Source organism: Euphorbia lathyris, chromosome 10 (genome assembly GCF_963576675.1).
Source record: "Euphorbia lathyris chromosome 10, ddEupLath1.1, whole genome shotgun sequence".
NCBI classification, from domain to species: Eukaryota; Viridiplantae; Streptophyta; class Magnoliopsida; order Malpighiales; family Euphorbiaceae; genus Euphorbia; species Euphorbia lathyris.
This window is the reverse complement of record NC_088919.1, coordinates 45747061-45764544: the sequence shown is the minus strand read 5'-3', so window position 1 is coordinate 45764544 and position 17484 is coordinate 45747061. Positions and strand designations below refer to the sequence as shown.

The 17484-nt window shown below is 32.4% G+C and overlaps 1 protein-coding gene across 1 annotated transcript; it reads left to right on the top strand.

Moving 5' to 3' along the window:
• Positions 1-4174: 4174 nt before the first annotated feature.
• LOC136208725 (uncharacterized) lies at positions 4175-11887 on the top strand. The gene is made up of 11 exons (XM_065999854.1): positions 4175-4592; positions 5143-5454; positions 5539-5647; positions 5754-5847; positions 7853-7940; positions 8045-8128; positions 9165-9261; positions 9358-9445; positions 9542-9647; positions 9740-9832; positions 10988-11887. The coding sequence occupies exons 1-11, from the start codon at positions 4422-4424 to the stop codon at positions 11387-11389; spliced, it is 1644 nt and encodes a 547-aa protein (XP_065855926.1). The 5' UTR covers positions 4175-4421; the 3' UTR covers positions 11390-11887.
• The last annotated feature ends 5597 nt before the right edge of the window (positions 11888-17484 follow it).

The window sequence follows — 17484 nt, the reverse complement described above, 5'->3', positions numbered from 1 at the left end:
TTGAACTTTCCCCTATAATAAATTATTCTTCTATTCTTTTAGACCTAATTCTAAACTTAAGCTTCAAAATCAATTATGACTTAAAATCATTAATTAGGTCTTTAAATTAAATAAAAATTATAAATTGAGTCTCCATTTTAAGCAAAATTATCAATTCATTCATGATCGAAAATCATTCGGTTGAACAGTTTCAGACCCTTTTCTTCAAACTCGTTTTGAGCTAACACAGAGACCATTATAGTCCATATTAAATAATCACAGTTTTTTATTTTAGGATAAAATGAAAATTTAATTGATGATTTTTACTTAATTCAGAAACTTAATTGATAATTTTAATATTTTAAGATTTAAATTAACTTTTTTTTTTTTGTAACAAAAGTTTAGGTAAGGGTAGGTCTACCCACTCTCAAGGTCAGGGCAAACCACATAAAACTCTTATTAATTCAAATCAGAATGGAGAACATCAAGAAGAAAAGCAGGTGGTCTATCCCACTCGCCACTACAGACATAGAACTAACCGCCTTAGCTAACATATGAGCGGTCTGGTTCGATGAACGTTTAACAAAAGAAATAGCTATAGAATCTAAATATTGCATAATTAAAAGACAAACTTCAATAACATCAGACAGATAGAAGAATTGTTGTGCTGGATGTGTGAGTACTGTCACGACTGATAGGCAATAAGTCAATATCGTAACATTGCTACGTGAATTGATTTTCAGTCAAGAAAGTGCTTCTCGCACCGCCATTGCTTCAGCTAGGATAGGTTCAAAATGATCTGCAATTGCCTTGTGCATAGCATACTCGCATTCGCCTTGGTGACTCCGCAACAGAAAATCCACCGAGCAATAACCTGCTTCTAAAAAAACTCCAGCGTCTACATTACAAAAAAAAAAAAAAAACACCAATTTATTATTATTATTATTATTATTTGAATCAACCAATTTATTATTATTAATGATTTCATTTATATGTATAAAAATAAAATGCCAGGCCCGGAAGATCCGTAACACTTTGGGTTGGGTCAAGAGAAATTTAGAAAAGCCTGAAACATAAAGCTTTAGGATGATATTAAACATTTATTTCATTGAAGTGTAATTTTAAAAAAAATGAATTTGAAATGTCAACCATTTAAGTTATTATTAAGTTAAGTAAAAAAAACTTTGCAACTTAAAATATTTAACTTAAATTTTTTTAAGTTAATATTAACTAATATTTTTAAATTTAATACATTTAGTACTTTTAATATTTATAATTTTAAAATTTTATACTTGTTTTTTTTTTAATGTTTAATTTTCAGTTTTATCAATCAACACATTAGATTCATCTCATTAGCATATTAAATATAATCTAATTTTTATGGAATATAGTTAAAATTTAAAGTTTGTGATTATAGTGAAACTACTCTTATAATTAGAGATAATATATTTTTTTTTTATAAAATAACTAGAGATAATATATGGAGTTGTCAACGAAGCACAAATTCTCCATCTTGATAGCGACAATGTTTTTAAGGGTAATTAATTTATTAGTCCCTATATTTTGACAAAACACATTGTTTAGCCTCTGTATTTTCAAAAACACACGGTAAAGTTTCTAACATTTTTCTCGATGAACTGTTTAGTCACTAACGTTTTCCACAGTGAACTGTTTAGTCTCTGTCGTTAGCTCTTATGAAGATTCTGTTAGTCAATTTGGATTTGAGTCAAAATCTATTTAAAATAAAAATGTAATGCCTTAACTACCTTTTACCACAAAATCAAATATATAAGACTATTATCTTCATTGTTTCTCATCTGTGCGTTCTTCTTTTCCTTTATTTTCATTTCATTTAGACTGTACTGCATCTGAAATCAACTTTGAGTGTTCTTCTTCTTGATTTTCTTCTTAATCATTCAGATTCGTAAACATTGGGTCTGAGTGAGCATGAGTGATTCGATTATGGGTTAGGGATTCAATCCTTTCTCTATTTTCTGTGAGCGTCAGTTGTGAGAGAAATACATAAAAGTGTGAATTGCTTTTAACTGATAAATAGTAAAAGGTAATTTAGTTATTTTTTAATTCATAAATGGTAAAAAAATCTAACAAATAGAAGGTTAGAGACCTTACCGTGTGTTTTTGAAAACACAGGAACTAAACAATGTGTTTTGTCAAAATATAGGGACTAATAAATTAATTACCCTGTTTTTAAATATTAGTATTTTTTTTTCTAAAAAAAAATGTTAATATCCTCTCCACTCTTAGAATCTTTATTCATGTGGAGATTCCCAAAAATAAATTTACAGTTAAACCTCGATAAATAAATATTCGATAAAGTAATAACCTCGATTATATAATAAATTCTTTCGGTCCCAACTTGGCCAATGGACTAAAGTAATAACCTCGCTAAATGCATTAAGTAATAAAAAATATTTAAATCTTTAAGGGCCCAATGAAAATATAAAATAATAATTATTAAATTACATAAAAAAAATATATATATATATATATATCAATATAAATATCCAAGAAACAAGACCTATAATTGTGCCTATAATTATGCATATAATTATTTGATTGATTTGTAATTATGTGATAATTACAAATCAATCAAATAATATATTTCCTAAACAAGATAATTACATATCTAATGAATATTTATCGATAAATGAATAATTTATTAATTTATCGATAAATGAATAATTTATTCATTTATCGATAAATAAATAATCTCGCTTAATGAATATTTTTTTCGGTCCTAAGGATATGCATTTATAGAGGTTTTACTGTATATATCTCTTACATAAATATTAATATTGATTTTTTATTTAATAAATTTAATTAAAAAATAAATATATTATTAATATTTAATTGAAGTATTAAATTATTATAATTATTTTTTTATTAATTTGATAGTCTAATTTATATAAATTTAATTGTTTATTGATTTGTTGGTAGAGAAAAAATTATTTTTTCTTTTATTCACGTACAAGGAGAGGGACAGAATAGCATTCCCGATCTCACCTCGTTTATAACCCTAATAATATGTTATGAAAGCTAGTTTTCAATCATGTTAAACCATTTTCCTTCAAAAATATGTATAAAAGCTAGTTTTCAATCATAGTATATGTGATTGAATTATGCATATGTCCATAATTAAGATTGAACTAAGACACAAATATGGTTAAAGGAGGGGTGGAGTCCCGCTAACCTGCTACAATGCTTAAGCAAGGGCGGAGACAAGGGAGGTCCGGGTCCCTCCTGTCGTCGGAACCATATTGTCCACGAATAGTTTCACCTTCCCTGTTTGCATAAAATTTGAGGCTGTTGTGGTTCCAGTCCCTCTATTTTCAAGAATTTTAGATTGGATGTTGGCTCAGGTCCCGTTAAACTTTGTCTAAATTCAAAATTCCAATTTTTTTGACGTGTTAGCATCTAAATAGAAAATTATAATTTTTTTTTCCTGTTAGCCCCTCCTTAAATCCAAATTTCTAATTTTTTTTGGCCTATTAGGCCCTTCCTTAAATTCGATTTTTTCTATTAAACACAATTTTTTTTACATGTTAAAAATCTTAAACACAATATAGCTTAATTTTGAGAAGTTTTACATTGGTGCTTAAAAATTGGTTATTGACCACTCAGATTATAAAACGTATATATACGAAAAAAAAGTTTAGTGAATGTGTACCTTGGAAAATGTCATACTCTATTTATGGTCGAAAAAAGGGAGGCAATTATAAGTTTTTGAGCGTGTTGAGCTACGCATCACCTGTTGATAGGCGAACATGTGCCCACATATCGAGGTTCGGTATCCCTCAAGCCTATTTGATTCGTGATTGGCGAGATTGAGCGTGATTATTGTAGCGGAATGATCTTTGACGAGTCAATAAAGATCTTCCAGGTCAGGCTTTGAGACTGGGTTGTCTAGGAGGCTCGGGCTCCATAGATGTCACATGGACTTGTTTATATTCGCACGAATACTAAACACTTTGTTTGGAGTAAAAGAAAAAAAAAGTTCCAAACAAACAATAAATTTTAGAAAATTTGATTAACTAATCAAATGGTTTAGTCATGAAGGCCATCGTCAACAAAAGTAATCCATCATCATCTCCGCCGTCCATGTAGTTGACTTTTAAAATACAAGTCAAATTCCATCCAATTTCCCAAAAGAAATAAATTTTTCGTAGGCCTCGAAACATAAGATCCAAACCCTCTAATTGATCTCCATTGAAGTCCAATGCCCAGAAACAGCTAAGCACAAAGCCAAGTGAAAGAAAGCATACAAGCAAAAGGCACAATCTTCGTCGTCCGAGAAAATCAGACCCACCTAAATAAGAAAAAAAAAAAAAAACGTTTCGAAAAAGAGTGTGGAAATTCAAAATTACGAAACCCTAATGTCATGATCAGATGTTCTAGGGTGTGTTGTAGTAATAGGCGGCATCATGATGAATTCCACCAACGGCATGATTTCGGCGTCATCGGCATCCGGAAACACTCAGTCGCCGGGTCTAAAGACGTATTTCAAAACCCCTGAGGGGCGTTATAAGCTTCACTATGAGAAGACTCATCCTTCCGGTCTGCTTCATTATGCCCATGGCAAAACCGTTACTCAGGTACTTAATTTCTACAGGTATATTTTTGTGTATGTATATGATTATATATATTTATTGCTGTCCAATTTTCTTAATTCAATTGATTGGAGCTTGTTTTGAAGTTGAGATTTTAATAGTTGTGCGTTTTGGTTAAATACACATTAATTAAAGTTGAGCGTATTTTACGAGGCTTTTGGATTTTGATTATCATGTGAATTATGCAGTTTCTGGATAGTTTTGTTTGTTCTTAAGAAAATGGGTTTAGCAATCTTGTTAACTTCTAGGGTTTTTGTTAAGGGTGCAATTTCAGGTGTCAAAATCGTGTTATGTTATTTAAATGGTCCATATGATTATATATGATATATATGCAAGAAAAATGATAATACTTATATTCTGTTTTTCAAGGCAATGCATGATTAGATTTTGGTTCAACCATATTCCTTTTTTATTGTATTTGTCTGTTGGGCTTACTACTCATGAATATAAGTAGCATCTTTTGATCAATTTAATGATATTTGATTAATAGCCGTGATTCGTGAAAGATTTTTTTTTTGTGTAATTTGACTATTAGGTAACGGTAGCTAATCTCAACAAGGCGGCCCCATCAACCCCGACAGCATCAGCTTCGAGTTTCACTGCTAGCAGTGGTGTGCGATCAGCTGCAGCCAGGTTGTTGGGGGCTGGCAATGGAAGCCGAGCACTTAGTTTTGTTGGAGGAAATGGTGGGAATAAAAGTGTTAGTAGCACTAGTAGGATTGGATCATTGGGTGCTTCAAGTTCGAATCATTCATTGATTAATCCAAACTTTGATGGTAAAGGAACTTACTTGATCTTTAATGTGGGGGATGCAATCTTTATAAGTGATTTAAACTCTCAAGATAAGGTAATATGGCATATCATGTTTTCTGTTTTTATGCCTGATAAAAAGTACTGAATTGCTAATTTAGAGGATTGTTCTTTGATGTAGGATCCAATAAAATCTATACATTTTAGCAACTCAAACCCTGTGTGCCATGCCTTTGATCCAGATGCTAAGGATGGCCATGATTTGCTTATTGGGTTGAATTCTGGTGATGGTAAAAATCCTTTCCTTAAGATCGAATTGCAGCTCTTGTTTTTTCTTTTTTTTTTTACTTTTTTTTGAAAGAGTATTATATTTATTGGCTATCTGCACTATTGTAGTGTACTCAGTGTCACTGAGACAGCAATTACAGGATGTTGGAAAGAAGCTTGTTGGGGCACAGCATTATAATAAGGACGGTTCTGTTAACAACAGGCAAGTTACTCCATTGTAAAGCCAGCCTTCATTTATTTCAACTCTTACTTCTATTGTTCCCTTTTACTGCTTTCTCTTAGACTTCTATTTCTGAAATAAACAATGACTTCATTGAATAACAAATGTGTAAAGAATTTTTGTGATTCGAAGTGCCAAAATAAGTTTGTTCAGGATGCTACATATGAAATCGCCGAGAAATGTTGAATTCTTATTAATGATAAATGTTTCAACTTTGAACACATTGTTTAATATACTTGATTGAAATCTTGTGTGTTGTATATTGAAAGACTGGAACATTGAAGATAGTTAGCCAGTACCTTTGCGGTTCAATAGCTGAGAAAGAGAACTGTTTGTTTAATTCTCGATATAGCCAATTTCTTCTCTCAGAAAAATGGCAACTATGGCATAATATCCATTTGTTTTTCTCGATAAAGTATGCATGGAGAATTAGGTGGGTATTCTTCTATGGAATATTTATATTATTTTCCTAGAAACATGGGATGGCTTGACCTGAAGGGAGAATGAACTCAGTCTTTATGGATTTTCTATTCTTGTTGTTTTTCAGTAGGTACTTATTATCTTTCTCTGCTGGATGCTGTTCGTGAGGCAGTATCCACTAGGCCTTAGAAATGTTGAACTTCTTATCATAGTTTTAAAAGGTGGTCGCCCGAGGCGGGAGGCGACCCAGGTGTTCCTTCGACCTCCTCTTGCGCTGAAAGGCGACCAACCTGCAAGAGGCAACCGCCTTACCCCTTCAGACGAGAGGCAGTTGCCTTTTGCAGTTATGGCATTTTTCTGGTTAAAAAAAAAGACAATTAAATAAGAAATTATGTTAGGTCTTGCTTTCCTCTTCTATTCTTCTTTTTATCTCCAATTTTTCTGGGATTGTACTGTTAGGTTGTCCAATTTTTTTTGGATTTTCTGGACTCTGCCTCTTCTATTTTTACTCTGCTCTTGCTTTCTTTTTGGTCTTTTGTTACTCTGCTCTCTGTTTTGGGATGTCATGTACTGTCGATGTATGCTTTCCACTTTTTACTTATTTAATTTTAATCTGATAATCATTGATCTCCACTTAACGCCTTTCTCATTGCCGCTGCCTCAGTCTGAAACTTTTGTGTGTCTTTTGATCAAAATTTGTGGGTTGTGGAATGGAAAATCATTTGTGTTCTAATGGGATATTTGGGATTGTGAACAATTTCTTTCTTTTGCAAAGTTAGAAATTCAGTTTTTAAACTTAGTTTACCTTGCAACAATTGACCTAAAGAACATTATTAGATGGATAAAGGATTAGTGATTGGATCCTAGGTCTTCCTGGTTGTTAAAACTCTTGACAAATGCAAGTAGTCTTAAACTGTTGTAATTTGATATGCTGCTAATTATTAAATGGATAAAGGATGATGTTTGATGTTATGTTATTTGGATTTAGTTTTATTTTGGGATTTGGTGATGATGTTTGATGTTATGTTTTAGCAATTAGGATTTTATTAGACTATTACAACTTTAGAAGTTAAACTAGTCAATTTGAGTAATAGTTTTATGTTCGATAAGGGCAAAATATCGCCTTGAGGCGACGCGACCACCTCTCACACGTGAGGCAGGTGAGGCGATATTTATCCTTATCGCCTTGATTCACCTTTCGCCTTTAAAAACTATGCGTCTTATCCTGTGATGTGGAAATTTTCCCGGCAATGTAGAACTTAATTTGGCTACAAGTAGAAAAACTTATAAGGAATATACACTTCTCATGCTTTTGCAAGATATTCTGCAGTTGGTGTCCGGAACATCTAAAAATACTGCTTGCATGCTTGTATGTGGTATCACCTCTCCAAGGAGTGTTGATAAAAAGCTTTTCGAGTAAAAAAAAAAAAAACTAATTTTATTCATTTTTAGGGCATTGATCCCATATGTAGTTTATTTGTTTGAGTCCTATGAGAACTCTTGGCTCTTGGCTACAATATATGCAACCTTTTGAAGACCACTTGATTAACACTTTTATTTTCAACAGCCGTTGTACAAGTGTAGCATGGGTGCCTGGAGGTGATGGTTCTTTTGTGGTTGCTCATTCTGATGGGAATTTGTATGTGTATGAGAAGGCAAGCTTCCTAGTAAAAAGAAATAGTTCCGCATCTTACATCGCATTTCAACTTTTCTTTTTATATCCAGTGATCTGGGTATTCACTTAAATTTCATTTTCTAGAGTAAGGATGGTGCAGGTGATTCTTCATTTCCTGCCGTTAAAGATCCAAGTCAATTTTGTGTTGCACATGCACGTTATAGTAAGGTATAAGTCTCGAATTCTAGCTGTAAATAAACTAACATAAACTATTATGTTTGAATGTTGCTTCTTAAAATTAGTGTCAAATTGGCACTTGTAGATTAATTCTGAGAACTACTTAGAAAATCCAAAAGCACTTACTTTTGTATTGTTTGCTTGCATAAGAATTTGCATCATATGTTTGGGAAAGGGAGGAAATTAGGACAGAGAAGAAAACATGGAAGATGTGAATAGCAATACTTAAGCAAGTGGCTAATTTTCTGAGTTGTGATTGCGTTTTTTTTTTCTGTACTATAAGAGTGATAGTTTAAAGCCTGGTTGCAGTGTTTTTCTGTATAAACTTCATGGATGTTCGCTGCTGACCCGTAGGTAGACACACTGAGATAGGGCCATTTTTGGTATTCTTTGAATATATTGTGCAGGGATAAGCTTCAAATTTGCCCCTATCGTATGAAATGGTAAAATTTTACCCCTACCTGAGATAAAACTTTCACTATTATTTGACCCATTATTTAACTGTAATATCTGACCTTCCAAACATCAATTATGTCTAAAATATACTATTATTGTTATAAACAACCTGCCAATGCCAATAACTAAGTCGGCAACATACAAGTTAATCACAAAAAAACTGCCTAAAATGTTTACTATGTTATTAACACAATCAACAATCTGCCAAAGTGCACAAAACTATGTCAGTTTTTCGACAAGTTTGTTTGGAAGGTATGATGTGACAGTCAAATAACCGTCAAACCAGCCCGTTCAAATTTTCTGTTAGGCAAGGGTAAAATTGATCTAGCTTGGAAACGTTAGGGTAAAATTTTACCATTTCACATGTTAGGGGTAATTTTGTACTTCCCAAAAAACAATAGGGGAAAATTTGGGCCTTATCCCTATTGTGCAGGGATATTCTGACGTTCGAGTGCAAACTTTTGTATGTATTGGTGTTCGTACTAAATACAAGATATGCTTCTAGAATGATAATTGTCTACCTCACCTGAATGCCGTGTATCATTTCCTGATTTGTATTACCTATATGCAGAGTAATCCTATTGCCAGGTGGCATATTTGCCAAGGTTCCGTTAATAGCATTGCTTTCTCTACCGATGGTGCCTACTTAGCAACTGTTGGAAGAGATGGTATAACAGCATTCTTATATTGTTTGCAACAAACAGTTTGATGTTTTTTTACGCATGAATGCATCAGCTGATTGAGATTGACTTTATTGAGTGCAGGTTATTTACGAGTTTTTGACTATTCAAAAGAGCAACTTACTTGTGGTGGGAAAAGTTATTACGGTGCTCTACTATGTTGTGCTTGGAGGTAACATACTGAAATTTCTTTGGAGCCACAACTCATTACTGTAAATTTTATGTTTTTATTGTGGGATGCAATTGACGAAGTGTTATTCGTAATCAGTATGGATGGGAAATACATTTTGACGGGAGGTGAAGATGATTTAGTTCAAGTATGGAGTATGGAAGATCGAAAGGTTGTGGCATGGGGTGAAGGGCATAACTCATGGGTAAGATTCTCAATGCATATGGCGTATTCCTGTTAGTTCTTTGCACACAATTATGACAATCTCATTAAGTTCTTATTTGATGGCACTTCCAGGTAAGCGGAGTGGCTTTTGATTCATATTGGTCAGCTCCAAATTCAGATGGTACTGGAGAAAATATAATGTACCGGTTTGGATCTGTTGGTCAGGTATAAGAAGCATTACTATTTGATCGAACAAATAAATACTCTTAAGGGCATGTTTCTTTTTTCTTTGAAGTAGTTCATCCGTTACAAAATTTAACCTCTTAAAATCTGGTTTTTTATGAGTTGCATTCATTTGATACCTGTGCATTGTCAACTTAGCGTTGTAACTAAAATGATTGGTAGTTTAGGATGGTAGGCGTAGATTGAGGTACACTTGGGCGATTGATTTATGCAATCAATTTTGAAGATAGAATCACATAAATAATGAACTGAATGGTGGGTTGGACCGGTAAGCCTGATGTTACTTTTTGATGGTTTGAATAGATGACGTTACAATATGTTAGAACCTCAAATATGCATTTGAACCTCAATGGCTTCTGCGGTAGCCTGATGAAGAAAATGCAATGCAAGGGCTATAATTTAGTGAAAAAATTAGAATTAGGGAGTGATGTGGTTAAAGTACTGCTAGAGTAGATTGCGAAGTTATGTTACATATATGTTGCTTTTCGAAATCAGAAAATGCGATTGTAACCGGATGAAAGTTTCACTAGCGATTATGCGAGAAAATAAGGTTTTACCCAATTGCAGAAACTGGTTTTTTAGTAATTTTATAGGCGTAATACATCCCTAGCCCCCAAATTGTCCAGAAAAGTCTAATGATCCCTCCAAGTTTGAAAACGACCGATTAGCACATGATTAACTCCCTTAGTCCTACATGACAGAACAAGTGGAGATTTGGACAAGTTGAATCACGCATAACTTCAAGATTCAGGGGCCAATAGATCAATCCGTCGTTTTCAAAGTTCGGGAGACACTTGGCTCTTATGCCCAATTTGGAGGGCCTGTGAACGCATGAGGCCAATTTTATATATCGTGGATGTATTGGGCTTTTGCTTCTTTTTTAAATTTTTATCGAACATAGTTAGTCATCATCTGAATGGACCAGGAGCAATTTGGTCCCGGACAGTCTAGAAATTTTGGTTTGAAGGGGCAAGTAATGTAGTCTAAAGTTGAAAGAGATGTGATGATTCATAATTAAATCATAGTCTTTCATATTATTCGTTTGGCATTTCTTTCTGAACTGTTTGATTCTTCATATTCCACATGCGTTAAGCTGGATAATGATTTTTTTTTTTCAACTTGTCTGTTTCTGCACAGGACACTCAATTGCTTTTGTGGGACTTAGAAATGGATGAGATTGTTGTTCCGTTGCGTCGATGTCCCCCTGGTGGATCTCCCACTTTCAGTACAGGAAGTCAATCTTCACATTGGGACAATGTTGTCCCAATTGGTACTCTGCAACCTGCTCCAAGCATGCGAGACGTACCGAAGATTTCCCCACTAGTCGCACATCGTGTTCACACCGAACCCCTTTCCGGCTTGACATTCACCCCGGAATCTGTTCTTACAGTGTGTCGAGAGGGCCACATAAAAGTCTGGATGAGACCTGGCCCTGCAGAAAGTCCATCCAGCAATTCTGAGACTGTTTTATGTAGCAGCTTAAAAGACAAGCCTTCGTTATCTAGCAAGACAAGCAGCAGTTCTAGTTATAAGCAATGACCAAACCGTCACTTTTTTCGTTGATTATACTTTGATTGCTACCATCGCCGGATGATCTTATCACACTCGGGACTCGAGGCAAATCCAATATCATAACAAACTGGCGGAAAAGCAATCCGATTGCGTGGTGAGATTAATTAATTGTTTACTTTGTAAATTCAGGGATAAAAAATTGCTGTTGACAGGCAAATTTTTAGAGCTTCGGAGGGAGAAGAAGAAGAAGACCTCCTCTGTAAGTACAGAAAAACTGTTGTTGGTAGGGTTTATATATTTAATTACTGACAAGAAATAATTGGAAGGTTAATCCTTTGAGCTTTTATGTTACTTAGAGATGAGTGCTCAATGAATTTTCTTGATTCTGTAATGCCCCAATTGCCATATATTTTTGTTGTTTTTTGGGATTTCCTGTAACTGTCGCGGTAAAGCATCAACGGCTTCATGTAATGAACAAAGAGACTTGTTTTGCTCATTTGGCAAATGTGTTAGTTCGATTTTAGATTCGGTGGTGTTCGTTTGGTTCTTTTTTATTGTTTTACTCTAAATAGTAGGTATATAGTGTTCGATTTGGATTGAGAATTAACTCTTGATAGCAAATATTTATCACCTGAACCAAACCGTGAGAAAATCAAGTTAAATTTAGGGCATGTTTGGGTCTAGTATTGTTAGTTATTTGCTATTGTTGGTAGATGTTAGATCGTTCCCTAATTTTCCTTTTAGTGTCCGCTTGGTTTTTCTTTTTGTTATTTTATGTCAAACAATATATATTAAGTGGTTTATTAGAATTGACGATTAAGAAGCAATTGTTTATAGTTATTTTAGAAAGAAAATCATACGATTAAGAAGCATATGTTAATAGCTATTTTAGAAATTAAAGCCCGATAAAAGCTTTTATTATAATCTCTTAAACACACTAACATACAAACTTTATGATGCGGATAAATTCGATGTGGACGGTTTTAGTCGTAAACCGACAAAAAACACATACTTCTCAAACCTAGCTTGACGGGTGAGTAACCCTAAAAGGATAGAAATCCAAAAGCTCCTTAGGAGGCTATAATTTTAATTCATCAAAAAAGAAAATCATTTAAAATTTACGGGCATCAACAGATGGCTAATATAACAATAAATCTGAGGATTTAATATGACAAATTGAGCTAATTATATACATTATTAAAAAAGTTATCTTTTCGGTGATGAATTATGTCATTTCTAATGTACATGTGCGTTATATTATTGCTTATTAATAATAGATTAAAGATGTGTATACGTATGAAATATATATGTATCATATTTTGTATGTGTTAGATGAACAAAATTCTAAATATTTTCTTGAATTTAGAGGTATTTTAACTCTAAATCTATTTTGAAGTCGTAAAAAAACTCTTTAAATTTTTCTATTTGATTTGATATGTAATCAGTGCATAATATGTATTAAACTAATGTTTGAAATTACACTCAATTGTGGTGATAATATTGGGATATTTTGGTGGTATTATTCCATGTGAAAAGGGAGAACAAGGTTTGACTGATTATTGACTTGTATAATGGCTAAGATTTGGATGATATTTTGAATCTATTTTTTCTGGAATAGAATGGGGCACTGATATAGTGGATGATTGCAAAGACTCAAGTATGGAGTGGCCATTGTCTTTCTTAGCACTTGTGCAAGATTTCATCATTAACATTCAATGCTCATTTACCAATAATTTCTGATATTTAGGGATGTAATCTAGTCGAGCCGAACATAAAACTACATAGTTCTATAAAATTACATAGTTTTGAAACCTATAAAACTAAATTTTACACAAAACTATTATTATTTTACACAGTATTTTTCACATGGACCTTGATAACCATGTTAATGAACAATATAATCGAGCTTGCTCATGAGTTTTTGAGCTGAACTTCGTCATGTTCAAACTCAAAGCATTTATAAATTGAACCGAACACATGATCGGGTTTTTATCGAGCCGAACACCAAATTGCTCATGAGCGACTTGACTCGTTTACAGATCATATATTGATACGAATTATTGTAAGCTGATTCGATCCTAATATCAAATTAAAATACCAAATTGATAATTAAATTTGATTTTTGATTAAATCGATTTTATTATTCAATTTCAATTTCAAAATCCAAATTGATCCTTTATCCTAAAGTTGGAGGATAGAAAGATTCTACGGCCACTAATGCATGAGTTTTGTGCAATGGTGGTCATTAGAGTATTTTTTTGATCCAATAAAATCAATGCAGTAGTAAATTTATATTAAGAAAGTCAATATATAACTAGATGGACGATATGAACTATTAAAAAGTTGCCTTGGCTACCATGTGAATAACACTTTACGATATTTTTTGAGTTACGATATTTTTTGATGCATGTCGTCATGTGGAAATTAAAAAAAAGAAAAGCTGAATTAGATCAATTTGAGATATAGATTACGGGTTAGGATATTCAGAAAATACAATATTTTTATTTGCTACGATGTCACCATTAGTTGCCATGTATATTGTAGGATGTTGTTAACATGTCAGTCACATCAACATTTTATTAGTTCAGATCATAAGATCCGACCCATAGTGACTTTATTAATATAAATTTACTACTTAAGTGATCTTATTGGGTCAAAAATTGCTTCATTCATGCACACCTATTCTAAATACCGCAATTTTTTTTAGGATTTTATTATTTACCACCCCCAAATTACTTATCACCGCTTCCTTTTGGACATTTTCGCCCTTTTCATTTTTCCATTCAAAAACTTAATATCCTCTCTCTCCCGAACCAAAAATTGGATTTATGAAAAATGGATCCGAGAACGTCGAGGAAATCGAATAACTACAGTTCCTATTTACACTAATTGAAATTCGTCTCCAAAAACTAACCGATTTAATCAATATATATATAAAAAAATTCATCCAAAATGTGCTAAACGGGTGATTCATACCATTCCGCCTAGGTAGAAACGGATGAACTATCCGTTTCCGTCTAGGCAGAAACGGGTGATCCACCCGTTTCCGCCTAGGCAGAAACGGATATTTCATCTGTTTCTACCTAGGCGGAATGGTGTGAATCACCCGTTTAGCACATTTTGGATGAATTTTTTCTCCGAATCCGGAGATGAAACTCGTGTTTTCGATTCGATTTTCAAATAAAAATACTTATCCGAGGAATCATTAGTCTTTTTTCTTTACCGTGTTTAAGTCCCATGAATGTTGTTCAGGTTTTTGAATTTCGAAGAAATTTAAGAGAATTTTAGTTTTTGAGTTTAAAAAATGAAAAGGACAAAAATGTCCAAAAGAAAGCGGTGATAAGTAATTTAGAAGCGGTAAATAGCAATCCACTTTTTTACCCTAAACTTGGGGTTGTATGATCAAATTGATTCATAATTAAGTTTTCTAAGCATCAATTAAGTTCTCCTATTTGGTATTTATACACCTAAACTAGAAAAGGTCCCTTGCTTCCATTCGAGAGAAAATAAATGTATACTTTATTAGTTTAATTTGGACTAAATGAAATAAAAACGAAGGTGTTAAGAAAAAGAAATGATTATTTGGTCTTGAATAGTCAGTTCCTTGGAAAATTGTTGAATAAGAGCATATTATGGATTAGAATTATTTTCTGATCATCTCTACGAACTCAAAGTGTGATTAATATACTTTTTATCAAGATATATATAGTAATATTCAAATATACGGTTATTATAACCATCTACTCTATTTATAACTCCAAAAAATATTATTTTTAACAAATAATATTTTATTATGATTATATGAATTTTTACGTATAATTTATATTATTATAATATTAATTTTCACATATCATTTCTATTATTTTTATCAAGTATTTTTAATTTTTCTAGTATTTTTATTACATATAAATTTAATTCGTATAATTATAATTTAATATTTAAATGTGAAACCCATATTATTATAATTTAATAAAAATTAAAAATTAAAATTCATCCAAATAGTAGGTAAAATTAATCAAATATACCCAAAAATTAAACAAAGCAAATTAAAAAATTATAATAGTTAAACCAATCTTTTCAAAATTTCGATAGCGCATAGTTAAAATTGATCTTCTTTAGAAACGTTGTGATTAAATTTATATCATTTCATATGTTAGGACTAAATTTACAATTTGTTTGAAACATTTTGGGTAAGTTTGACCATTTTCCCGATTACTTAATAACCTTCGAAATAAATTTATTAAATAATAAGCTAAATTTTAAAAAGAAAATAATTTGAAACATACAAACTACAATACAAAAACTTCAGGCATATAATAATAATATTAATAATAATAGTTTGGTTTTAGATGTTGAATTCGAGGTCTAGTATAGGTAGAAAATTTTAATGGGGAGAAGATCCATCTAAAAGGTGGTAACGATTCTCAAACCGAAAAATTTAAATGATGGGCAGTGGCAGCTTTTTGTTGGGTTTTCAATTGTTTCAACTCTTTTTTTTTTCTCTATTGTTAAATTTTAATTTTATTACTATGCAAATTGAAAACTTGCTATACATATGGAAACAAGTTAGAACCACATCGTTTAGCTGCTAGTTAGATGGGCAGCTTTGTAAAAAAAAACATTAGGAAGGATAAAAATGGAACTAATTCTTAAGGGTAAATTTGGAAGAAATTAGATTTTTTTTTTAAATTGATACTGTTCACCAACCTTCACTTTTATAAATATATATAATTTTATTTTGAGATATACTATACAAGCCAAATTTATCTTTTATCCAAATTCGAAAAGGGTCAATTCATCAACTGTTTTACCCTTTCCGGTTTAATTGGATGGAAGAGTTTTGGAGGGTTGGAGGTTTAGAAAGATTAACTATGAATTAAAGGCAAAACACACCATTGGCCCTATTCAAAATTTGTGTGTTTGATCCTTGACTTACTATTTGGTTACATTTGGCCCCTTATCTATTCAAATTGGTAAAATCAAACCCAAAATGGATAGAAAGTTAACTAAAATTTGATTTTGTTACACATAAACAATGTATTGTGGTATTAGTAAAAATTCTAAAATCTTATTAAGTCTAAAATGGTATTTTACATCCAACCCAATTTAGTCCTCATCGGTCGTTCTCATGCGATTTCTTCTTTGCCGGCGTCTTTTCTTTCCTGATTCCTTCGAAATTAACAATGAGCTTGAAGATTTCTGCAAATAATATGTTGTAGAGCTCTTATATCAATTCCAGCATACCATCACCTTCCAAAGCCAACGAGATCTTCTCATGACCTTGCCCAGTTTCCGGTTAAAAAATGGTGGAAGTACGAATGGCGGCGGCGCGGCGGCAAGTTTGTCTAACCGACAAATTTTGTGAAACACAAGGAGAGTTTGCTCCATTAATGCTTCTTCTTCCGAGATAGAAGCTTTTGCTACCAATATTGCTTTATCTAAACCTGCTAACAAAATTGATCTGAGATAGAAGCTTTTGCTACCAATATTGCTTTATCTAAACCTGCTAACAAAATTGATCAGATAAATCCATAAATATGTTCGTAGAAGAGAAATGATGAGAAACGAACGAATCATAGAAGAGAAGACGCCGTGAAGAAGAAATCACAGGAGAACGACTGTGGAGGAATAAATTGGATTGGATGTAAAATACCATTTTAGACTCAATAAGGTTTTAGAATTTTTACTAATGCCACAACAGATTGTTTATGTGTAACAGAATCAAACCTCAGTTAACTTTCCATCCATTTTGGGTTTGATTTTACTAATTTGGATAGGTAAGGGGCCAAATGTGACCAAATAATAGGTCAAAGGCCAAAAACACAAATTTTAGATAGGTTAGGAGCCAAATGGTGTGTTTTGCCATGAATTAAATTTATGTTAACCTTCCTAAATCTTTTTCCGTAAATTAACTTTCTAAACTCTTTATCCAATCAAAACGTAAAGAGCTCATTTAAGGTTTATTGTTCTTTCCACTATCATAATAATAATATACAAAAATACATCAATTATTGTTAACAAACGTATTTTTATTCTTGACATTATAATTGGTACAGTTGATAATCTACAGCAAATTCTACATGTTCATTAAGGTGCATGTGATCAATACTGGATAATCTAAT